The sequence below is a fragment of the Copidosoma floridanum genome, unplaced genomic scaffold (assembly GCF_036245765.1).
Source record: "Copidosoma floridanum isolate Cflo_tuat_1 unplaced genomic scaffold, Cflo_Japanese_pri ptg000004l, whole genome shotgun sequence".
NCBI lineage: Eukaryota > Metazoa > Arthropoda > Insecta > Hymenoptera > Encyrtidae > Copidosoma > Copidosoma floridanum.
In genome coordinates, this window is record NW_028321881.1 from 10,138,855 (window position 1) to 10,166,484 (window position 27,630).

Here is a 27,630-nt window from a genome sequence, read left to right on the forward strand (position 1 = left end):
TATTGATTTACGAGAGAAAATCATCAGTAACAGAAAATAAACACCGTAACAGAACCATAGAACTGTACCATTTAACAATCTACATCCTACGTCTTACAACAGGAAATACATCACCTTAGTTTTGAGATTTTAGTCTTGATAAAAAAAAAAAATAATAATAATAAATAAAAAAATTAATTAATTAATTAAAAAAGGAATCATCAAATATCTAGACATATTGCATTTTGAAGTATTAGTTTTACTGCAATTACTTAAATTATTCGTACAAAAAAGAATCGAAGAGAACCGATAATTACTACGTATATCTACACGTATACCTTTCTATGGACACAACGTTACTTAAGAAGGTTTAGTTAAAAATTATTTAAATGTCATCGATTTTCTACAACTTTTGAAAAAAAATAATGATCTCAACCATATCAAAGTTTATTTTGTAGATTCTTAGTTTTTGAAACATTTTTTTCGCTGTACACGACAGATATTGTGGTAAAAAAATTAAAAAAAATTAGATAACGTTGGAACAAAATTATCTTTTCTTTTTTTTTTTTTAATCCCATATGGTAGGAGTTTTTTCAATAATTTTTTTCCAGACGTTGTTTCAAAAAAATAAACTCATTTGATTCCACAATTGAACACAGGCTTTCATGAGGGCCAGTTAATAAATTGTATTGAAACTACCATTTACGTAAATCACAATTTGTTAATGCTGTTCAAGAAGTTTTCTTAATTAAAAATACTATAAATAAAAATGATAACAAAGTTACGTTTGATGAAGTTTAATTAGTGACCCTCATAACAGCCAACGTGAAATTGTTGAATTAAATAATTTTTTTCGAAAATACACCTTGAAAGTGAATTTGAAAAATTAATATGCGTATATATTATAATGTTCTTTAGAAAATCATTTTCGGTGTTACTGATAATTTTTTAGTTTTTTGTTGAGAGTTCCTTCAGCATTTCAAGTACTTCGGTAAAAATTTTTTATCTAAGCCTTTATAAAAAATGCCATCAGCAGGTGTATATCATGAGTTTTTTTTCGAAAACAGCAAAAATTATTTCGTTCTAACTTAGCACTTATATTAATTATTTATTCAAGTTATAAATTTTTTCGAATCTTAATTATTATACTTTTGGACCTTGTTCTTAGACTTCTGAAAACCGTTGAGTATATTTGCACTTACCATTATCTTCAATTCTTATATAACAATTTTCAGATAGTCCTGAGATGTATACAATAATTTTTGTCTCATATTTAAATTTTGAAAATCTAGAAACATAATTAAATTAAGCATTCTAAAAACATCCAGATAATGAAACATATATGATAAATAACTTATCATGTATTAAATTATACAAATATTAAATAACTATATTTGACCATCACAGATCTTGAGATTTTACAAAGCTTCGAGATGTACCAACACACATTAACTAGAAATCAGTGACAACTTCTAATAGCTTTTATTACGCTTTAAATTGTTATTGCAGTTAAAAATTTTTTTTTACAGAAAAGGTTGGAAGATAAATGTAATATTACAGCAGTCTTATGTATAAAATCAGGTTAAAAGTCACAGTGTGAACACCCGGTGTTCATAAAAATAGTAACAAGTATCATATTAAAAGACAAGGCAAATCCTCACTTAAACAGAAATACTTAGGTAGATCAATGAAATAAAAAAACCGTACCTTCGAACCACCTGATTTTAGTTGGCGTATTATAAAAAGAGATAAAACTAGGTCAGAAAATAGCTTCAAGATTTATAAATATTACTCTGCAATAATGAACACGTTAATTTACTTGTAATATTATACATTCTATCACTTTGGCACAGAAAAATGTCTAAAAAGACAACCACAAGTTTTAAAAAGCACTTATAAAGAGTTTTTTGACAATATTAGTCAATAGAGTAGTCAAGTTTGAAAACTAATAACTATTTTTTTTTATATTTGGAAATTTTAAACTGAACAGTAAGTTCAATACAAGTAAAATAACTTTAAGGTAGGAAAAATCGACTTTGTAAGTGTTTTGGCGCTTTAAAATCGCAAAATAACACAGCTTCTAAGTATGCTTTGGCGTGATTATCAGATATAAATACTTGTGATTTAAATTTTTTTTACTCTCAATCGTTACTTCGTAAGAAATTTCAACTGGGTACACGAACATACTTGTTTGTAACTGTTAGCATTGTGTGATGAGGATTTTTCTAGCCAATAAACAGCCGCCCGGATTCTGTTACAAAAATTCTCTCGTACGTCACTTACCTAGTTCCTACACACTGGATTCCTCTCCTCCAGGAGGTCTGCCACAGGTGTACTGCTCGGGGACGCCAAACACTCCTAAAAGGAAATTAAAAAGGAAAAAAGGGGGCACTAATTACGAATAAACATAATCACTGACGTAAATTTTACAGCGCGCTCACGCTATTCATTCGTCCTCTACACACTCTCAAATATTACACACTTTTTCTTTCTCTCTTTTTTCTAAAAATATGAGCATTAATACACGGTGCCTTCAAGGTCAGTGTGCCACTCGATGTATGTGTTCTGGTCGTCCTCACTGTTGGACCTCTCCTTGGATCGGCTGTCAGAGGCCCGCACCTACTTTACATACACAAGCATATACCCAGGCGCACCATGTAATACACAGATACCTCTATCCCCGTACCTGACTCTAGTGTACTATATACCCAGTACCTTTATAATATCCTCACTATCACGTTGCGCTACCTGGAGCTCGTCCTAGTCGGTGGTGGCTTGGTCACACCGTTAGCTTCCGGTGATTCCCTTCGTGGCAGCTCTTCTCTCGTCTAGCTGGATACCTTCCTCCTCTACTTCTCTCTCTCTCTCTCTCTCTCTCTCTGCTGTTCTCTGCTATATAACCTGTCACTTTCCCTGTAATTCTTGACTCTAATCTCTACGCTCTGCTCTCCCTGATGCCTTGTACCATACTGACTGTACTATGCAGTCAGTCTGCATAGGTGCGCGTGCCCCTTCCTTTGCATCTGAAAACCACCAACACTCATAAAAACCGGTTAATCGTTGGAGATATAAAAAACTAAGTCCTTGACGTGATGAACTAGCCCTCGGTTTATTCCTGATGCGTGGCGAGCTTATCCATCTCCCTTCTCTCTCTTACACATACACTCACTCAACCACACCTCACACACATTCAACTTCTCTGGTTACCTTCGGTCCTTCTCTCTCCTCTTGGCTCGTAGTCTGTGTTGTTGTAAAAGTTTTGCGATAGCATTATATATAGATTTGATATAAAGTTAGTACAGTCTTTTTACGTTAGTTAATACACGATGAATTCCACTATACTTGGACAGTTGATATAGAGCTTATGTAGCTTTAAATTATTTGTAAAAAATATTTCTTCGTTTAATAAAATTTGTACACTATCCGTCATCAAGTATAATGAATACATGTATGTGATTGTCTTTCAGGTCCATTAGTAAAAATATTATTAGCTGCGCTGAATTCTTCAGGGTGGTAAGTATTCCATCTTACGTATTTGTTGATTTCACTCTGAAATATTTTCAAGTGGGTTAGATAGTAGAGATACATATTTAGCTTACTTCAGTTAGCTTTTACTCGAAGAAATGTCTTCCACTGTCGATAAAGACTTTCTTCGCATTTAAAGCAACTAAAAAACTCCTGTTACTACATTAATTGTCCAACAATAATGAAAAGGTATTCTGGTAGCTCTTTGCGCATCCCTTATGGCATAAGCACTTTAAACTTTTTTTTAAACAGCTTTTTATTGTGGGCGCAAAGTATGGAAAGTCCTTAGCACCTTTGACCAAGTATGAGTTTTAACAGAAAGTTAAACTTGCTTGGTATGGAGAAAACTGCGTGCCCATGTGTGGGTGCAATATAATTTGCACACATGCGCACGTAAAAAAATAATTCTGCTCAAATCATCGAGTTGTATAATGGAGTTGGAATGTTGTTTATTCTATGAATAAATGAGACAGTTATTTTTAGGAGTTTTTAAAGTAATAGTCATTTATTGCAATGTAGTAGTTAATAAGGTAGAAATCCCCTATTGAATTTTTTAAAACTACTGAAGTTCAGTTTGATAGTTACGACATGTAACTGTTCTCTATTACTTCGTAGTCGATCACAATAAATTTGGGCTTGATGTATTAGCAATTTTGTGCATTTTTCTTTATTTTTTATTTAAATAGGTATAAAATTAATGATTAGTAAAAATTATTGAAAGTAAGGAGTCGAAAAGGTAGAAACTGTCGATTATATATTGAATGCCCTCAACATCTAGTGTTGTTCGAGGCAGATTTTCACCATAACGCAATCAAAGTTAGTTTTTTTGTATCGATAATCTCTATACTCGCATCTACATTTTTTTTACCTCTCTTTCGACCTAACCAACGCATTTATTTTTAGCAATAACTATATGACCAAAATACACTCCTTTGAGAACATGATTGCGCAATGATCTAAGAATTAAAGGTTGAATACTCCAAAGCAATTAATTATCTAGCGGTTATTCAAAAGCTATAGGCTTGTATCCTCATAAATCATTGATGCTTTTGGAAGGCCTACCATCTTTTACAAACATATGAATGTTTTTCAAAATAGACTCTAGATTTGTTTTGATAATGAAATCCTGAACTAACATAAAATCGAATTATTTAATTAGATAATTAAGTTTACTTTATTTAGACATTTTACACTTATCCCCACACTTTTCATTATAGTTATTTAATCTCGAAGAAGTATCAGCATAACTATTATTTTTGCCTTTAAAATGTGCGATTTTTTGATTATATTCTGATTGCATTACTTCTCAACGCTGCAGTACCAGCTAAAATTTGAGGTAAGATTTGTTCTATTTAGTATTAAGTATTAATAGGATTCAATCTGTCTAAAGAGTTAATTTAAATCTAAAAATAAGCTTATAATAATCACGTCTGAAAAAAAATCGGCAGCACCTTGCTTAGCGAAGCAGTTATCCATTTAAAAAATAATGTTAGGCTTTTATAATAGGTGGTATGTGAATCTGCGAAACTGCTGCTTTTTGTTCCTCAATCATATGTTACATCAAAGGTGGTGTAACAGTAAATTTTATATTTGGGTCTAAACTCTTGTTCAGTAGCTTCAGGACTCGAGAGAAAGGGTTACAAACGGAGCACTGGGATGGAAACCAGGTTGATGATAGTACAGAAAGTTAGCTAGCTACTTGGCCATCAGCATTTGCACCAACGGCATGCAACCAGCCATTTATTTTAGTGTTGTAGGTTGCTTCTTTTTAAATTAAGTTAGTCGTTTGTTCATCAGAATTTTAACTAGTGGCTTATAACGTAGCGTTGAAGATTGATTGATTTTCTTAAATGAAGGGAGTATCCCCTCTATTGAGTAGATTCGCTGTAGAAAACTGTAGTACCGGCATAGTTTTCAATGCGTTATATACATGCACATGTGAGTTTTAACCTAGCTTTTTACTCGTTATTTCATTTATTAGTAATTTTACGTCCACTGAATAGTTATTTAAAGAACAATAATGTGATCCTTATATATATTCTTCTCATAAAATAATATGACCTTAATCTTGACGTTATTTATTGAGAAATCAACAGTTGAAGAGGCAAAAATCGTGGCATCTATTAGATACCCTGTTAAATTGAAAGATACATTTTCATTAATAACTCGCTTTGAAAGCTGTGAACAGTCTTAAAATTTTAACTGGAGTTTTGTCTTGCCATTATTTACCTACATTTCAAATATAAAAATCTTGACGTTACCATACATAAAAGGGAATACTCCCTTAAAGCTAGTTGCTTGGCCGCTAGCATTCACACCAACTGGCACACAACGTGGCATTGAATCTTTATTCATGTGTGTGTATATATATAACCTCCCTGGCTATGAACATCCGCATGGCATGCAGCAGTAGATTTTACTTGAAAAATTGTAGGGGATGCTGAAAACTTTACTCCAAGTATGAATGTTTTTTACTTTTATTTTTATATACAAAAAAGGATGCACGAGTGACTTCTAAGGCAAGGTACAGGTGGCTGGGTTTTACTAAAATAAGAACGAATTGACTGGATTCTCCAGGTCGTATTTGCTGTGAGGATGAATATCAGCAGCGCTCCAGTGGATTTTTTCCAAGACCTGAACGTGTCGTAAGCAGATTTTTGGGCCGTGATACATACGGGCTTGATGACGTAAATATTCATTGCATTTAATTGAGAGATCGTGGCACTCTGCACTTATAATATATAAAAGTTTGTGTAATAAGTTATCCATAAAAAATTTTTTAACCTATCACAGTGCTGTGCATCTCCAACAAATATGAAGGGCGATGATGTGGATGACACAAAAAAGTTATGGGCATATGCATGTGTATATACGTGTGTGTCTCTCTGAGTATGGTTGTTGACTGCAGCCGCTATGCCGACGACGGTGACGATGGTACAAAGTGTACACTTTGCTTTTTGTAACTAGAGCAAAGATAGACTAGAGTTATACTGTCAGCCAATTATTAAATTTTTCATGAATAACTTATTGTACTAACTTTCATATATTAAAAGTGCAGTGTGCCACGAGCTTTCAATTAGTTACAATAAATATCTATGTCGCCAAGTCCGTATGTATCACGGAACAACAATTGGCTCCCGACACGTTTAGATCTTGGGAAAAATCCGCTGGAGCGCTGCTGGTCTTCATCCTCACAGCTAATAGATGCACCAATCGGGTTCTCCAGGTCGTGTGTCTAGTCTGACGTAACAGTGCTTTCTCGATGTAACACATGAATACCATTTAAATTAATGCCATCAAGTAAATAAAATTTTAGTTCAACATTAACTGATACCAAATATTGATTAATATGGTGTCAACCAAAACGGGAAATCCGAGAAATGTACAGAAATTTTTTTGACCCGGAAAATATACGGGTAATTCACCTATTCTTAACGAATTTATGCATCTTTTTTAGGGGTTTCGAAAAATTTTTTGCGTTACGTGTTTGTTTTTAATGTTCACACAAGAGACAAGTACATGCTTGCAGAATGGAGAAGAAGCAAAAGGAATGCTGAGATTTGTAAAATTGTGTTATCACTTGCCCTCAAAATAGGTATAGTTATGTGAGATAAGAGAGGGGGAGAAGAAAAGATATGAACATGATAATAGAAAGAGACAGACGATGAAAGAGATTGTTGGTATCGTTACAATGCAGTATAAAAGAGAAAGATAGAGTATGTGTGTGTATGTTTATACATTATTGCGAAGGGTGCGCGTGCGCAGTTCGTACGCCCGAATGGTGCGAAGCAACCAACTAAACCGCTAGACATCAATCCGTTCCAAAGCACCTGTAAAGATACTTTACGATACTTAGAATCGCCAGCTAAAACTAGCCTTGCCGCTGATTCGAGAGCACGAGAAAAGAGCCGAGCAGTGGTGCCGAAACGTGGAGCCAATAAAGCACGCAGGGACGAAAAGGTCTATATTCTATGGTTATTTACGAAAGACATTACGTGAGCCTTTTTGCTGCAGTTGCTAATGGAATAACTCTTTTTTTTACCAGGTTACTGCGACAGCCTGTTGGCCTAGACGCCAGGACCACCCACTCACTACCTCTGTGTGGGGGTGAATTGCCACACCTATTTCCAGATCGGTTATGCGGGAAGATCATCAATATGAGCTTTATGAGCCGAAGTGCGCTAATGAGTCACGCTACTGGTCAAAAGCACAAACGTCTTGAGCATTCTTTAAAAAACACTCCATTTGCTGATGCAGTCATATTCACTGCAATCTCACATCCCGTAGGTAAGTTAATACTTTATCTGTTTGCTTTTCTGTAGGTTTGACCGTGGGTAATTAAATAAGTAGGAGTAATCGACTTGACAGACAAAAAAGGTCAGCTACGGTTTCGGCGTAGAATAGCAAACGAAAGAGGAGGAATCATGTGTGTATTAGTCGAAGGCTAGTAGTTTGGACTACTCTAACGAATCAGCGTACGGTACCTTCAATACTGTTTGCGTTCTAACAACAGAACTATTGATTTCAATAATACAAATACGTATTTTGTAATTGGGGAAAGTCATCAATTTTCGTGGATCAGTCTAGCTGCGCTTTACTCTCGGAAAAAATTTAAATTATATAATACAGTATTTCAGGTTTCAACAACGACAAACTACAGCTTTCAGAAATTTGTCGTGATCCTGGTCAAGCGGCAAAGGCAGCGCAGGCTGTCACATTCACTGAAGCATCCCTAGCAGCCATTCCTATCAGCCGATCACAATTACTTATTATTAAGTACATGTTCAATGACGCAGTAATAAAGGCCGAGTCGTGTAGTGTTTGCAATGTACAACTAGGATCCATTTAAACTGAGCCGTTGAAGATTGCGCTTCCATTTTCCCCCTTATATTTACCAATAGTGAAATTGCAAAAAAAATTTAACTCCATGAAAATAAGGTTGGTTACATCGTAAATAATGGATTATCTCCTTATTTTCGGAAGGAAGTTTTGAACACGTTGGAAGTATGCAGTCACGTTGTGATGAGATTCGATAGAGCATTAAATGAAATTACCAAAACGAAACAAACGGACTTTGTTGTATAAAACTGGAGTCCTGCAACATATTTAACTAGTACTTGTTACCTGACATCAGTTTTTCTTAAAAATGCTACGGCTACAGATCTGAGTTCCGGTGTAAGAGATGCTTGAGGTCCTTCAGTTTGAAAAAAAATGCTGCAAATATCAATAGATATACCCTTAGTAAATTTTGAAATGCTCAAGGAGTACCAGAAAGAACTTCAAGAAGAATATAATACCTCCCTCATGGATTTGAGTATCTGTGGATTACACGTTGTCCACGAAGCTTTTAAAAGCGGCATTGAAACCACTGAATAGACGTTCAAGGAGTTTTTACTTCATCATACTACCTATTTTACAAAACGCCAGCTGGGCAGTATCACATTACCAAGACTTCGCTCTCCAAAGTTTTGCCTATACCATTCTGTTTTAGTCGTTGAGTAGAAAATTATAAGGCTGGATCAAGGCTGTCGCTATGTTGCCCCACTTCAAGACATGGGTTGATCAGATTCGTAGTGAAGGAAATAGTAACGTTTTAAATATGGGGCACTTATATTTTAATAGAGTAGCCACTGCACTAAATAACGATCTCGCAAGACTGGCGTTTTTTGTTTCTACAGCTTAATCTATTGAGCCCTTTCTGACCAAATTCCAGTCGAACAGCCCATTTGCTCCAGTATAGTATAGTCCAGGAACTTAAATCACTAAGTATTAAATTAATCGAGCACGTTGTGGAGAAAAAAGTTTTGCAGGACCATACAAGGATAATTAAGGTTGATCTTAAGGACTCCAATCTTATTCCTGTGAAGAATTTTGATCTAGGCCTTGAAAACAAAACAACTATTAGGAACGCAAATAAATAACTAAAGTTGGGTGTCCAAGAAATGATGAGATTTCGTACAAACTGCCATAAGATGTCCTTCAAAATAATTTAGAAAATTTATTACCGCCCACCCCTTAACTATAAGATGACTTGAGCTGCATCGTGTCTAGACCACATTGCTGGTGGCGTTGACAAATCAAATGTGATCAACTCTATGATTCTTGTTGCACGAAACGCCAAAGCAAAGTACACAAAAGTTCTGGAAGCACAAATTGAGGTGGAGAAGAAGACAGTCATCCATGGGGCAGGCAAACGGAACGCCACAAGAAAAAATGAAAAATTGGCTTTGGAGAAAGCGAAGATTATGAAAGACGCTCGCCAAAAAAGCTTTAAAATCGATTCTCATTTTAATGTGTGCGTGCGCGTGCGCGCGTGTGTGTGTGTGCGTGTGGATTTTTATTTGTAAATGAACCCCAAAAAACTTAAAATTAACTTCCTCAATGACGTCAAAGTATACGGAAATTTTTCCAATTTTAATCTAGAAAAACCTGGAAGTATACAGAAATTACATTTCTATCTTCAATTGAATCTAGATTGCTTATTGTGTTCTAATTAATTTTTTTTACCTATTTTATCTATGTTACATGGCAAAAGGGTTTCAATTTCAATAGTAATAATAATTATAAACAACAACAACAACAACAACAACAATAAGAGAATGGTCATTACAGGCTTCCCAATAAAAATAACTATAATAATAGTGACTATAATAGCAACAAAAATAACCACCCGTACATCAGCCAACGGTTACAAAATGGTTATACAGGTAATTATAATAGGCCGAATGGAGTAAATCAAAATTTTAACAATAGAAACAGTTATAATAATACAAACAGGGGTAATTGTTATAGAGAATAATACCAATATAAAACAGGTTATAATAACCAGGGCCAACAACGAGAAAACGAGGCCACCACGAATTTCAGGAAGGAGTCACAAGACGCCAAAATAATCGTGGAGAATTTAAACTCTAACAATGGTTGATGCGCTACCCAAACATCGAGCATTCAGTAACAGGCAATAAGGTGATGAACGCGCTTAGCGATAGAGGGGCAGCAGGCATACTTGTACACAACGAAACGCACGAGGGTGCATACACATGGCAGGTAGAAACAGGGGAGTTCAATAGCAGTACATCAATCTTAACAGAGCCCGCAACAGAAGTTACTGGTAAGTCGTGTGAGGTCAATATTCAGGTGAGAGAACCACTGACTATGAGCACGTACGTCGATAGGATGACGAGCAAAAATTGTTCGCTCCAAAATAGCCCACGAACGGAAGAGACAGAACGAGGAGAAAGTTGATACTAACTTTCTTGTAGAACCGTAAATATGTACAGAGCAGGTAAGACCCCCCCCTCAATATGTATGAAAAGCTCTTGGCTACGAAATGGTAAAGTAAAATTCTACGCTGATACGGGCACAGAGATATCAATCGTAAAAGAAAATAGTCTTCGTCCAGACACTTTCGTTGACAAAGGGACCCAAGTTAAGATTTGGTTAGGATATTTTGAAAATGTATAATGGCCGCATATGTGCTTGGGAAAATATTTTGAAATTGGGAGGCATAAAAATAAAATTAGAGCCAGAGATGCTCGAAATTCCTGCCAGAACAAGGTAAGTGGTGTAGGCTTGAGTAAAGGAAACGAGCGAAAATGTTAACATTGGTTAGCTCCCTTTGCAAAAAATGGATAAAGAAGGTGTAATATTTGGAAATTTCGTAGTCACACAGAATGAAGGAAAGGTCTATGCAGAGTGCATAAATACAGGAGATGGAACGGTTAGAATATTGGTACCCGAGATCGACTTATTAGAATGCGAGGTGATACAAGAGGCTGTACCGTCCTGCATCAAAGGGAATGACGTGAGGGGCTTGAATAAAGCAATGATAAGGTTGTTTAAAACAAAAGGAGAAAAAGAAAAATTGAATGATAATTTTGACAGCGAGTTAAATGAAAATAAAATTGCGAGAGTGGAAAGAATAATGGAACTCGTAGACGTGTCTAGCTGTAACGAAGAGAAAAAATTACATGTCTGCAAACTTATAAAACATAATCCCTTCGTGTTTGGTCTGGATGAAGAGCCATTAAAAGCCACTGATACATTAAAACATCGAATCAAGACTACAACTGATAAACCCGTGACAGCTAAGCGCCATAGGTATCCGCCAGCATTAATAGAGTAAATAAGGAAAGAAATAGAAAGATTGCTTGAACAAGGTATATAGTTGAACCATAAAAATTACCATACAATTCTAACATGTGGATTGTGCCCAAGCATGCGGGGCCGGATAGAGAGAAACGTTGGTGCGTGGTAACTGATTTTAGACAACTGAGCGAAATTACCTTAGGAAGCTGCCACCCCTTACCATTCCAGAGCGACATACTCGAGCATTTAGCGTCGGCTCAATGTGTCACAGTGATTGATCTAAATTAAGGGTTTTTTCAGATCAAAATTTACGAAAAGAACGCACATAGAACGGCATTTTTTGGGCCAGACGAGCATTATCAGTATAAGAGAATGCCAATGGAATATACGGACTCGCCCAATACATTTCTGAGAGCGATGTCACTTGCTCTACAAGGGTACGAAATAGAGGTGTACTTAGATGATATAATGGTGTTTGTCGAAAACCTCCAGGAACACGGAAGACGCTTTAATAGACTTTTAAATCGCTCGGCAGAGGCTAACTTGAACATCGAACCTAAGAAGTGCCAATTTATAAAACGGTAAGCGAAAGTGTTAGGGTATAGTGTCGGGAATAGGCAAATAAAAAGGGACCCAAAGAAGATCGAAGCAGCAAGAAAGTACCCGAGACCTACTAATGCCAAAAAAATTAAACAGTTTCTTGAATTTATCGGTTACTACAGACAACTTATCTACAATTATGTAAAAATTGCTCAGCCACTCTCCAAGCTCTTAAAATTAACAGTGTTTAAAAGGGAAGAGCAGCAGGAGCAAGCCTTTACGACACTTGTAAAAGTATTATGTAGGAAGCCGGTACTCGTTGCACATAATCTGGACAAGCCCTTTATAGTTGCAACGAATGCGTCAGATTACGCAATAGGGGCAATATTAAGCTAAGGCGAACTGGGATAAATAAACCGTGTGAATATACTTCACGATGACTCTGAGCGAGCAAATTACGCTACCCGACGTATTATAAGGAACTGTTGCCATAGTGTTTGCAAAAAAACAGTTTCGGCCTTACTTATTCAGGCTCACATTTACAGTGATCATTAGACAGATCATGAACCACTCAAACATTATCATACGTCAAAAAAGCCCGACTTAAGATTTAACAGGCTGAAAGCGGAACTACGAGGCTACGAGTTTAACGTAGTATATCGGCCAGACATTTAAAACAAAGTACCTAACGCACTCTCTCGAAATCCAGTAATAGGAGAGGGAGAAATAAACACTGAGAGGCCACGCCAAGAACTGTATTAGCTGGTGGATGAACAGGAGAAAGAAGAACTACCCGATAGTGATGGGCCTTCAGCGTGCATTTTTAAAATACGAGCGATCTATAAACAGCGTATTCTGGGAAATACTAAAAAAAAAGAAAAATTATTTACTCTGATTCAGAGGATTCAGATTTTTTTATTTTTTTATTTTTTTTTTATTTAGTGGTTTATTAGGCTGAGAACTCATGGTCCATTATAGTCTGAACTTGACACAAGTCTTGAGATAAGGCAACTCAGTAGGCACGCAGGCCACTTATATGTAAGCGATACAAATGTACAAGACTTGGAATTAAAAATTTAAGAGATATAAGTTAATTAACAAAAATAAAAATAAAAGTTTGTAACAATAATAATAAAACAAAGTAAGAATAGAAATAATAGTAATAGAATCAAGGCAAGATTAGAAATTTTTGAGGCACAGGTCCAAAGATTTAAGATGTCTCAAGAGATCGCCCCTGAACCCAGTTGACACCAAATCACTGCGAACCTTTACAGGCAAACTGTTCCACATTCTTGCATCACCAACAAAGAAGCTACCCAAGAATGTATTGGTTCTAGCCCAAGGAATCACAAGGTCTAGTGCGTTTGATCTAGATGAGCCAATTTCGCGCTCAGGCTTCAAGTTGAATGCCTCACTTAAGTAAATGGGTTTGTTAGTACGCAAAACCGCGAAAAGCAAGCATATGACGTTGTATTTTAGTCTGCTGTTAAGGCTCAGTATAGAGTACTTTCTGTACATAGGTGAGAAATGCTCCCACTTCCAAGTACCCTTGACAAAGCGCAGAGCGGTATTCTTACATCTCTCCAACTTTACTCGCATCTCAGCTGAGAGTCCAATGAGAAGCGGAGCACAATATTCCAGGTGCGGGAACACGAAGGATTTTACAAGCATTAAGCGTGTCTCCATCGGTAAACAGTCACCATACCTTCTGAGCCGAGAAAGCGTACCAAAACATTTTGCAGAGGTATTTATGCAGTGACTTCTCATACTAAGCTCATTGTCGAGCGTAACGCCGAGCAGTGTAATCTCCGAAGAGAAGTCAATCGGAGCGTGATCCATCAGGAGCACAGGCTGGATATCCAAATCTTCCAATATCTGGATATAGGCTCGGGATCCAATCCAGATAGCTGCTGTCTTACGTCGATTATTGACCATGCCATTGCTCTGGGCCCACCATAAAATGCTGTCCAGAGCCACACCAACACGACTCGCAATCCGTCGAATCTCCGGGAATTCACCAGATGCATAGATCACAAGATCATCAGCATACTGGTGGACGCTAACTCCCACGCATGCGTCAGGTAGATCGTTCACAGCCAGGGCAAACAGAAGAGGGCCAAGAATACTGCCTGAAGCACTCCGCAGGTACGGAAAAGAGTTTGGGATACTCGTGTATCCGGAGCTCGGACCGCCTGTGTACGATTGGACAAATATGAGGATATCCATCTGCATGCCACATCAGAGAAACCATGAGCACATAATTTTTCCACGAGCAGCCCCACATTCACAAGGTCGAAATCTCGCGAAAGATCTACGGAGACAAGCAAAGTCATCTGCTTCTTGTCAATTACTGATTTAATGTCGTCAACTATCTTCGAGAGTGCAGTGCAGGTGCCATGCAATCTCCGGAATCCTGACTGATGGCAATTTAGTATTAAGTTATCCTCAATATAAGAGAGCATCAATCTGTATGCGACCGCCTTAAGGAGCTTACCAGTTATACAAAGCAGGCCAATTGGTCGAAACATGTCTGCAGTGATTGCCGGTTGTTTTTTGGGGATCGGTATGACTGTCGCTTCCTTCCATACCACAGGGAACACACCTGACTGCCAGGAGCAATTAAAAATATCTAATAACATTGGAAATTTAATTGGGAAGCATATCCTGATGTATCGCAGAGAGAACCCGTCTGGGCCAGCTGCATTAGATTTAGCAGATATTAAGGCATCAATTAGATCTCGGATGTATACCATGCGAAAATAAAATCTATTATCCGGCAAAATACGTGCAGTTGTACGCAAATCTCAGAGAGGTGCGGGAACAACAGTACCAACAAAGTGTTTATTTATGCTAGTAGGAGAGTATGGCAACTGGTATGAGTTGAGCTTTTTTTTGGTGAGATTAAGATCATTGATGACTCGCCATTTTTCGGTTGAATTTTGGCATTTTTAAAATCTGTCGCGAATATACTTATGCCTCGCATTGCGTATCGTCAATTTTACTAGATTGCGCAAGCGTTTATACTCGGAAGCTTTTGCTTGGCCATTGCTCCGTCTGTATGTGCGCCATGCTGCGTTGCGAGCTTGGATGAGACTTCTGATGTAGGCATTCATCCATGGAGAGGGTTTATCCTTTATCCTAACAGCCCTGTATGCAGCATGCCTATCCAGAACTGACAGTAAGATGCGTGACAGGAGTTCAACTTTCGCATCGACACTGGAGGCCTCCGTCACAACCATCCAGTTGATTGACGCAAGATCTCCAAGTACCAGATCTTCGTCAAAGTTCTTGTAGCAGCGTTTTAGTATAGCTGCCATTTGGTTGTCATCATACGAGACATTGATGTCCTCAAATAGTGTGTCGTGAACAGAGATCCAGGGGTTCTCGAACTGCCTATAGGAAGAGACGTCCTGCAAGCTATTCAAGCAAATGTAGTCAATCTTAGATCTGGAACTACCTGCTTTATGCGTATAATCAAACGGTAACCTCTCAAGACAGAGAGATTTTAGATATCTACATAGAATTCTTTGGTTGGTGGTACTCTTTGCCCAATCAATATTGAAATCACCCATCAATACTAAGTGATCATAAACAGTGTTGCAGTGCATAATCGCCTCCTCGACGTCCTCCCAGTATCAAGCCTAGGGGAGGGGGGGCTGTACATGGTTACGCAAAGTACACGTACAGACCCATAGCGTACCTCTGCCAGGAGATACTCCGGATGCACGCACTCAGCTCCACGTTGAGGTGAGACAGTGATCAATCGGCATGTCATTGATTGAGCCATCACCTCCTCTTAAATTCCGGTCATTTTGCAAGAGGGTATAACCACTGATGTTAACCTGTGTATTAGCTATGTCATTTTTAAGAAGAGACTCGCTGATTCCAAAAATATCAGCTTTATTGCTAAGTATAATATATATATACTGCGTACGTCCTGAAAGTGTAGCCGAAGCGATTGCGCGTTAGTGTGTCCAATAACGATCTTACGCCTTAAAATGCCATTACGACTATTCGCCATAATCAATATTGCCAGATTTGCGTTCAATCTTTGCTCGAAGAATGGGACAAATGGCGCTGTCAAAGGTAGTATGCGATGCATTTTTGTGCTTGTTTTTAAGGCAGTTAATACATTTCAATTGCTCTTTTGATTTACATTGCTTCGACTCATGTGGACCAGCACAAAATCCACAGGTTGTCTCTTCCCTGCAGTTACTGGATATAAAGCCAAAACCCTGACACTTAAAGCATTGCATGATGCTAATGTGATCTGCAAAACGGCACTGAAGCCAGCCCACGTAGACTCGAATGCGTTGAAAAAACGTGGCTCTGGCTACAGGTGTGAGTTGGATTTTGCATGATCTATACTTTTTTTTACCAGCTGGGTACATGTAGACTATAGATATATCATCCTAGTTACAATCGGGTAGATTTTAATTAACAAAGCCCTCCAAGATATCTTCCTTGCTGAGTGCTACAGGTATGTCATGTACAATGATACGTGGTTTGAGCTTATCCTCCGGTTTGACCTCTAGTCCAATGTCATGTAGTGCATGATTGTCCCTGAGGATACTGAGTCCCTCTCCTTCGATAACCACATTTTTCTTTGACAGCATGTTAACCTGCTTAACTCTTATGCGCAGATCTGAAACTTTCAAATTGGTCAGGAGTGTGTTCTTAGTGTGTTTAGCAGAAGTAAATTTTTCATCAGCATCTGCACAAGGACCGACAAATACTCGCTGAGATATGCTGATTGAAATGGCCTTACCCCTGTTAAATTTCAAATTACGGTCTTTCACTACCAACGGGTGAATAGAACCAATGAAGTTACCTCTCCCAGCAACCTGTGTAAAGGTCGGGATGACAGGGGCTTCCCCTGTACCATGCGATGATCCTGTAATCCGATCTGCAGTTTGGGTTATAGAGAAACATGCCTCATCCAACGTCACCCTACAGGCACCAATGACATTTTCCTCAGACAATTTAGTCAAATATGCTGTTGAGATAGCAGTAATGGTGTCCGAGTAACCATTGGCTGCGCTGAGAATAGCCCATATCCTAGGAGTAGTTTTCTCATTTTTATAAGCCTTAAAAACAGTCTCCCGATATCCGGACACCCTCTCCAGCAGCGAGGCAACATTATGGTAGGACAGTCTCTGCCCCGATGGAGGCTGTGGTGATCCAGGCGCCAACTCGCCCCCAGAAGCACTGCCGTAGTCCACATCATTTCCCTGTGACATTCCCCCGCAATAGTTTACCTGCGAAGTGTGACATTCAACGAAGCTGTGCGCTATAAGCTGTGCTCATGACATGCAGCAACGAGTGATGCGCGGTCGGATGCCGGTACAGCAGGCACAAGATCCAGAGGGTCCCGAAACTCCACACACCCCTAAGAAGAGCCCTGCAGACGAACCGAAACACCAGCAGCAGCAGCAGGCTTGGACGCCACCTCACAGCCCACGAGTTCCAATCAGATGACAAGTAATGAGGTTATGTCTCCCACGACAGAATAAAAGCAGCCAGGAAGCCAGAAAACAGTAACCTCTACGGGAGAAATCACTCACGCAGAAGATCGCAGTAATTGAGCATGCAACCAATCTGAAACAAAAGGCCCAGAGGCATTTGGCAGCAGTAAAAAGCTCCAAATTAAGCAGAGCGATATCGAAATGCGTAAGCCATATACCAACTTTCGAGAGAGAGAGGGTTCAGATAAGAAAGTACATAAGAAAAAACAAAATTTTGATGGATGGAAAGGAAATAAACGTGATATGAGAATAGATAGTCAAGCTGATGATAAAGGAGACTCTGAATCCAAAGAACAAGTAGAATTAAACAAAAAATTCAGCAAAAGAATATGGAAAACAGTGAGAAAACGAGGACACCCAAGAAAGAATATTACAGTCAGCAATTTAAAAACGGAAACAGACATGGAAGCAACGGATGAAATCATTTTACAGGGCCCGGTGAACGATAGATTAGCCTATATATGAAGAGAGGACCGAATGCAACATGAAATAAATTTAACAAGCACAACAGCGATCGAGAAAAATGAGGTTGTACCCAAGGGACGGAAAACTCATAAGCGTCAGTTAGATACACTTACAAGAAAGCAATCACCGTTCTCTGTTACAGAACTCAACGACAGCCCGCCAAGGATATTATTGTTGCAAATTGCGGAACACCAACAATAATAAATAATGAATCAGAAAAATCACAGAACGGGACTCAATAATTGGGGCTGGCAGCTGATACAAGAAAGCTTAGCAATCGAACAGGCGAGAAAAGTGAAAGGTATCCAAAAGTTAACGGAAGCAGACGAGGTAGCGGGTGATCCCAAGACCTCTGGGAAAGGTGTCTTCGAAGACAGAGGTGGTGAAGTATCGGAGAGAGCCGATCAAGAACGAGAGAGATGGAAGGAAGAAGAGAGAGAAGGAGAGCCATCAAAGTACGAGCATGCAGTGAATCAGCCGCTCATCGACGGTACTAATAAATATAATTAAAAAATGCAAGGGAAGAAACAATTATTGGAGGAACAGAATAAAAATAAGCGCAACATGGAAATAGAATGCACATGTTCGGGTACATCAAACGATCAAGCAAAAAAATGGTGAGAAAAAATTGTGAGGCCGATCACTACTGTAAAGGATGATCGTGTTTCCCAAGGAATGACGGACGGAAAATTAGGTTACATTATAAAAGAATCAGGGTTTCGAAGGAGAGTAAAAACAATGAGTACACCTGCAGCAGTACTGATTGAGGAAAGAAAGCAAAAGTTGTGCAAGAGGCTGCTTGACAGACAAAAGCCGAATTTTTCGATTATGCCGCCAATAACCAACCCTTCTGAGAAGATAATAATAGATAATTGTGACATACCACAAACGTCAAACAGTACAACGGCACAAAACGTGGAAGAAGAAGGATGTAGGTCAGCAAAACCCTCAAGGAGCACAGAAACAAACTTCTTTCCAACAACAGAAGTGGACAAGGATTCGAATGTATACGATTTGTTGGAGGAAAGATCAAACGCACATAAGGCCCCCACCTGAACCACCACCACCACCAGATCCTTAAAGCGACTGTAAGCCATTAACTAAAGCTAGTACAACATTATTAGTTATGTTATAATAATAATAATAATGATAATAATAATAATAATAATAATAGTATTATAAATAATAATAAAAATAATATTAATATTATTAATTATAATGACAGAAGCAATATGTAATGTAAAAATAATAAAGCTAGTTTACCAATATAGTATGGTATAGAAAGACAGGATATACACAAACGTACATGCATAAGAATATAGGGAAAAGCGTTATTTTTCATTCATTCGTGGCTCTCGGACGAGCCGCGAGTGAACAACAACGTTTTTTTGCTTATTTACAAAGCAAAAATATTAATGCCTAAAACTACCTTGAAATATTTACGTCTTTACTTCACTCATGAGATAAATATGAAAGACTTTTGCTTATATGTTTGAAAGAAAATGATTTTATTTAATTAATATTTTTGGTGTATTTTAATATATCTTTCACTATTATAATGAAAGAAAAACTTTTTTGTATGAAAATAGAAGTATGTGATCTAAAGATAAAAAAGCATACTCTTTTAGTTATTTTAATAGCGTTATAATATAGGAGGAAATAGCTACGTATAAAGATCGTATGATAATCACCTCCCAGGTACTTCGCTAGGGAATTTCCCACTTCAATGTTAAAAGGCCTTGGAGGTGCTTAATCCAAGTTGTCTTTTTGAGCTCCTGTGTAAACTCTTTCTACCACTCTGTTTTTTATTTTCAGTTTGTTTTTACATCAGATTCCTACGTACATTGCACTAGTCTTGAGACAACTATCTGTCTTGCAATTGTGAATTCACTTACCTTACAGAAGTTTTGTGCTCCACAGTTAAAGCAACGATGTCTCACATCTAACGGGAAATCACCTCTCTACCTGCATTTGCTATTCGACTAAAATAATTGAGAACTCAATTTTACTTAGATGATGAGCAGTTAAATAAATACAAGGTATTTTGATATGTATGTATGTGTGCGTACTAGTGTACATACGTGTTTTGTACAATCTACGCATGTTAGTTGGTATGATAATACACTTAAATCAGGTAGAAAAACTTTAAAATCTAAAGGTTCTGAGTTGTAAGGTTATCTGTTGCACAAATGTGCTTTAAGGTGGTTCCTATGGTGAATATTTAATTTACTAATATTGTAAAAACTTTACCAGGTAATTCTGATGTTGCCATAAGTGTATCTGAATTTCTTTACATTTTTCGATCATGTAGTTAGTAAGGTACAGTACTTTAAAGTTTAAGATTCAATATGTAAGATATAGGAAAAGAACTTATATTTTATAATATCTTCAGAACGTGATTCATTATATTTATAAAAAGCATACCAGTGTGTAGAGGGGAAAAAAGACAGTCATTAAAAAAAAAGAAAAGTTAGAATCGACGATAAGAAAGTAAAAATTCGCCCAAAACTCTTTTTTATTTTATTCACGTGGCGAGAAGCCGTTTTACTAAATTGCTTCTAAATTATTTTCTGTTGCACTTTAAGATCTGAAAAGTAATACACATACTAAAGAAATGTTAAGGTACAATGTAGGATTGAAAAATTTTTAATTTTCAAACATTTTCACCACACTTCTGTTGTTGAAAAATATTAAAGATATTAAAGAGGACGAATATTTCTAATGTCAGACAAATTTTGTAGGAAGCTAGAGCACCTGAGGATACATTCCTAATTTTCTTGGTAATACTTTATCTAATTCTTTTGGTAATAGCGAGTTTAATGTAAATTAAGTTTTTCATGATAGTTGCGTCCTTGTCTTATCGTAGAAACCACCTTATTCTGTCTTATTTTTTTGTGGCTCTTCGTGGCCTCCAAAAATTTAACATGCTACAATGTTAATCGGCAACTGGTTATAAAACACAGATTTACCTTCAATAGTGTAGAACAAGCTAGGCTGTTCTGACAAGCTTTTGGTACGTACAAACATTAAGTGCATTGAAATAATAAAGATACTGATAGACTATGTGTGTTACTTATACATCAACATTAGAGAAATTTTTAACATTTTTTTACTTCGAGACAAACAAAGAAGCAACTTAAGATTTTATAGTGTCTAATTTGTTTGGATTTTAGGTATGAAATACCATGAATTATGATTTACATATTAAAATGGATAATAAATACTTTTTTGCCGACTGAATATTTGATTTAGCTGGATACTACAGTGCTCTTTTGATTTATATGAAAATAAATGTGAACTAAGTAACGATTGAAGTCATATTTCTACTAATAGCTTAGAAATTCATTTTTATATATATTAAACAATGCTTGCAAGGTAAACAGAAGCTTTGTTTGATTCAATAAAATAAAAAAAATTAAGTATTTTTACTAATTTTTCTATCAAAAACTATATTTTTGAAGTTCTTGTGGCAAATTAGGAAACTAAGTTTCTTGTTACCTGTTAAATAATATGTAATAACGACTATAACGAGTTTCTTAAGTCTCTTATTGTAAAAATTTAGTATATGTCAATTCAAGTTATTTTGTTGCAAAACTAAGTTGTTGGTACTTTTTCTCGCTCTTGTCAAATAAATATCGTTTCTTTATTACTATTATTTATGTTTTTGATTTTTTAAATAGTTTAACAATGGTTTTTAACGCTAACATATTGTTACAGTAAATTTGACTTTCGAAGACACATTTCGTGTGAAACATGTTATGGTAAAGTGAGTGGAGGCTACGATTCAGAACTTAATCAGGTACGTATTGTAGATTAAATTATTCAAATTTATGCTCTTTCATTTAAATCATACTTGAATGCTACAAATGCACTAAGTTAATAAAAATTTTTTTTAAGAGTACCACACTCAAAAAATAATTCGTCAAAAGCTATTTTAATGATATCACATAAAAAAAACATTTTGCATCTTTTAATTGCATTACTGCATTATTTTAGTACAATTGAAAACTTGATGCAATAACATGTATTTCATTAAGATTCTCATAAAGAAAGTATACAAGGTATGAGACGCCAATTTAAATGAAATTTTAATGTGTTGCTTGGTATAAAAATTATTAGTCACGTGTTTCTTTTTCACCAGTCCACGTATAGTTTGAATAATTGAAAACCATGTCTTAACCTCACCCCCAGAAACTGTTTTCATAAATGTCTTAGCTTTAATTTAATACTTTTTCATACAACTAATTACAGAACATTTCTCGTGCAAAGGACAAATACTCACACCGATTTGAGCAGTAGGTACTTCATCCTCTGTTTATGGGAGATAAGATCTCTTGAAGATCGTAAACTAATCAAAATTATATTCTGTATAAAATAAAAAAGAATCATAAACAACTTAATCATTTTTGGTCGTGAATGATTAAACAAATGGTTTAATATACTTACGTTTTTAATGAATATTTTCATTATTCCTCATTTAATTTTAAGTTTATGGAACGGCCAGCCTTCCTGAAATTTTGTTTAACATTTCTACGGTGAAGTTTGTGCAAATCTTATCATTTGATCCATCAATACCTTTGTACGTTGCGTTGTGTATGCTGTTACAAGATCTCATTTTTCCATTTAATTTACTTGAAATTTTAAAGTAAATTCTCTTGTTTTAAAAAAGTATATTGATTAGTTTGCGAAGTAAGTATAATACTATAAACTTAACTATTGTTGAAATTATGTAAAATTTCAGAAAAGACATCTTCCGATGTATTTTTTTAATATATATTATAACTTTTTATTTTTTCTTTCCCAATTTTTGTTATAAATTTTGAGCACCCTTTATTGTAAAAATGAGAATTAACGTATTATTTTTAAATTCAGAGATAAATCCATAACCAGAATTGTTTAATAGTTTTTTCTAGTATCTCTTCCTAAAACAGTTACTTTATTTCTCAAATATATTTCTGTATTACATGAATCCTTTAACTTACGTTAACTTTTTTACAGCTTTATACTTAATAATCAAATCGATCTCTCATATTTTTTTTGTTATCTGTTTTAAGTTTTAAAAATACAATCTCTATTCTTTGTAAGTTCAACGAAAGTCTAAAAGTTCTATTACCTGTCATACCTTTTACAAGCAACACTGTCGCTATGGCATGACTGACCCCATGTTAAGAAATAAAATAATAAATTTGTGTCTTACATAAACAAGTTTTCTCTAATCCTCTAGGACCATCTATAAATAAAACTGTTTCGTTGAGTTCATAAATAGTATGCAATATTTTTTTTTTATTCATTATATATTTATCATTATTCAAATTTACATGCATCAAGTCAAACATTTCTTTACTAAAACATATTTCTTTAACCATAAAATTTTTGTATCTCTTATTGTTTTAGTGTGGGTACTTTAAGCATTTACATGATGCATCCTCTGATTCTAAAATTTGTTTTATTTGTAAAAAATGCATGTTTATTTTTATAATTAATAATTGCTTCTAAGGGAAATTCTTTACATTAATTTTGTATTTTATCACCTTACATGTTTTGTTAAAGATAAAAACCATAAAACATATTGTCTTGATTAATACGGAAACATAATGTTACAGCTTGTTTGAAGACATAGATTTAAGAAACACTTACATGAAAATTTAGTTACCTACGTAATTAAAAAATATTTTCTTACATATTTAAAAGTATTTTTTGGACAGCTGTTTGGATTTGAATCTATTCTAAATAGATCAGATATCAGGTTATTCTTGTAACTTAATTAGGTGAGAAAGATAGTTTGGTGCATGAGTCATGCAAGAGCTAAATTCCCAGTAATATACATATGTTTTAATAACTACATATTTCGAAAGAGATTGAAATTTATTTTCTATGTGAACTTATGATCAAAAATAATTTAATCGTAAGACTAAATTTGCTCAAATTTTTCGATTTTGTCTTATTTTTTTCACTTAATGTCTTAGTCAGGTTCTAAAAATAAGATACAGTAGAGTATTGATATTGCGAATATAAAGTTATAGTTGGCTTATATTCAGAAGAATTTTTTCATGTACACTGTGATGGCTAAGACGGATTCGCTTCCTGCCTTGACGTTTACTCACAGACAATAGCATTATAGACGAATATGGTACAAATACAGACGTAAAAATGAGCTTTTCCTCTCTTGGTAACTTCTTCTATTTCATGGCCCTTGGACACTCCATGCAGATTACGACTTAAATGATTCAGTATGTATATGTATACATGGTTACGTATTGCGGATTACGTGATCTATGTAACTGCACCCTATTTCTTACAAATACCATGGATTCGGACTGGATTAAAATCATACAGAATAACCGAGGTTGTTTATAATGAGGTAATTGCATTTGATAATAGACAGAATATACTAGGTAAAAGCATATTTGGCGCTAGATATTCGGGAGTATCTTTGGCGAGATCCTGCCATCTCGGAGATGTATAATTATCTATACGACAGATAAAAGCCTTAAATAAGTATCAAATACGCGCCTATTCATTAATAACGATTAACTCATTAAACGTGAGAGAGAAGTGTCTCGAATTGCCAAAGAGCTGAAATTCATTGTTTCAGTTAATTACAGTAAAGATGAATGATCCAATTACTCTGTATTAAAATTTTTGACTGTATTTCTCTATTGTATTTGATGTACATTAGAGTATTTGAGATTAATCTTTAATTGGACCATCTGTATATGCTCCTTACACGATCCTTAATGAATAGAATCATCAGTGTAAGATCTATTCTAGATCAATGCTTGGTGTATCAAATTCACGATGGATCAAATATATGGATCAACATATAGATATTGAAGCAGTATAATGTTATCTTTCACAATAAATATAATGCTTCTCATAGTATGTCGTAATACAAAATATTTATACGCAATATATGTTACTTTTCAAAGGATGCGATCACGTGACTCATAATTAATAAAAAAAAAAGAGTATTTATATTAAACCACACAACTCTTATTTTAAGATAAAGTATTAGGGGGTCGGCGCGCGAAGTGCACAGAAGGTCGATGTCCTACTAGTATTTTTATACTGATTGAATTATTGCAAGTGCCAAAAAAATGGAAAACAACTAATGTCTGTTATGATATTTTTGGTAATAATATTAACTATTTAATAAATAACGTTATACTTACTTCTCAAATTGAGTATACCTACTTTTCAAAAAATAATATTCTAAATTATGTAAAAAGAGGAATAAAAACATATTACAGCATAGATCATGCTACTTATAAGGGTATTGATAAATCTCATAGGGATGATTATATAAATTTTCTAATTAAATTTCCAAACAATATTCGTGAACGCTTACGAATGAGCTTAATTTATAAATTGGAACAATTGCAATACTGATACGAAATTAAATTATAGTTTGTGTCTTATGTAACTGTACAAGGTTACAAATAACAAAATTACTTAAATACAGTATTTAAGCAAAAATTATAACTAGAGAAAAAAAAATTAGAGAGTTTTTATACCTAAAATAAATCTGAATACAAAAAATTTATCATTATTACCTATTGTTTTATACAAAATACAATTTCCTTCAGTCTCCGCGTTCAGAGTTTTAATATTGGACTTTTTTTTTAAAAACCACTGTTTTTGCATAGTCAATTATACGTCGCGTTATCAAAATGCAAAAATAAAAATGGAATTCTGATTAAAATAGAACGTGATTATAATTTAGAAATAGAAAATATTGTTTGGAAATAATTTTATAGCCTTAATTTATCTAAACTAGATGAAAAAAGTATAATTTTTATACACTTGCAAAAGTATGTAATTGTACGTCATATTATTGCAGAGTTAATTTAAATAATAAATAAATGTATGAAATAAATAAAATTATTTTTCAGGTATTGTTTCATGATCTGATAGGGTTAATTTTTTAAAGTATTTTAAACTGTTCATTTTTATTAAAAAACAAAATCATAGTTTCTCATTATACATAAATATTATTTTTACGTTTACTGTTTAGTTTTATTAAATATTATTAATTATAAAAAAATTCTTTTAAAATCACTGATTTATTTTGTTAAAATTATATTTGTAATATTAAAACATTAAATTAGTACATGAATAATTATGTGCTAAAAGAATAAGTACATCAAGTTTTTATTGCATATAAATTACTTTCTATTGTACGTTAAGTATTATCTAAGCTGAAGACGGAAAGGCAAACTTTATTGAAATATTTTACATATTTCAATAAATAGGGATAGATAATGTGTCGTGGTCAATATAGTTATGAGCAATATAGCAATAAGTTCACTGGACTTGCCCAGCGAACTCGGTGTACTGCACTTACTTTTGCCTCTAGAAAATGATTAAGAACAGCAAGCTACATGGACAACTCACCGTATACGAACTAACATCCTTACGGTACGAGTAACAGAGCAGGCACAGTGGTCTTGGTACGCTAAAAAAGTGCGTACGAATTAACGATAAGCCGCAGCACAAGTTAATTAAAGAAAAAATATGTATTAATATATTTTATCGTACAATAGGAACATACAAGTAAAATGGTGAAGTAGTAACTTATCGAACCATGGTGCTCACAGTAAGTGGGCACTTATGCCATGGGGCTCTTAAGTACAACAATGCTTTTACCGTGCGATTGATTAGCAACAGGAACTTGGTGACATGCATATAATTGTGTAACCTGCGGTCAGTTCAACAGGTTGCGTTATAAAACAGAAAATCGAAACGTCAAAAGAAAGATACTAGACTAATTACGCTTGGAGAGGCAGTGGTCACACCCATAATATACTCACGCATAATTGCTTCAGTAAGATGTCTGCAAGAGTTACCATCAACAACGCAAAATTTTGTCCTTGCTACGCGTTGCTTAAGTATTGTCGAAGGCCAACTTTCATCATTCAGCCAAATGCCATTAAAAAAAGTGAATTAAATCGAGCTCGGCAGAGATGACCAGATATAATTTCAACTAAATCGAAACAAGACCACTAGACGAAATCGAAGAAAGCATTGACAAAAACAGACCCGTAGTGTCCTCTTATACCCTCTACTATACCTGACCATGGAGAAAGAAGGGTAAGAAGGAGTAGAAAACTTAGGCATAGAAAATCGTTACATAGTAAAACAATATAGGCCCCTTGGGTACACTGTCACAAAATTTTTGATACTTTCAAACTCGTCTCTGCCAGAGCATACATTACATTTAAATGTGCAACTACTCAATAAGTCACCAGTATCGTACGAAACTCTAGAAACATATTGTAAGCGGAAACAAAACAAAAATTATTATTTAGTATGCATAGTTGTTCTACACAATAAAATTTGTATAGATAATTAAAAAAATTAAACGATCATATTATAGTTAAAAAAACAAAAGTATGCGACCAGGATAAAATAAAAAGAAACACAAAATGTATGGGATTCAACACTTTTTATTTATGCCTTGTTATATGTATCATATTCGGCCTAGCCTCTCCTCTTAAGGCACCTCGTA

At 35.2% G+C, this 27,630-nt stretch overlaps 1 protein-coding gene across 3 annotated transcripts in view; it reads left to right on the plus strand.

The window, feature by feature from the left end:
* LOC106635892 (mitochondrial inner membrane protease ATP23 homolog) overlaps positions 1–27,630 on the plus strand; it is a 306,756-nt gene that overhangs the window by 123,012 nt on the left and 156,114 nt on the right. For all 3 annotated transcript variants that reach the window (XM_023391141.2, XM_089597942.1, XM_089597938.1), the window contains exons 2-3: positions 3,447–3,492; positions 21,840–21,921. In XM_023391141.2, the coding sequence (XP_023246909.2) occupies positions 3,447–3,492; positions 21,840–21,921 (128 nt within the window). The remainder of the gene's footprint in view (positions 1–3,446; positions 3,493–21,839; positions 21,922–27,630) is intronic.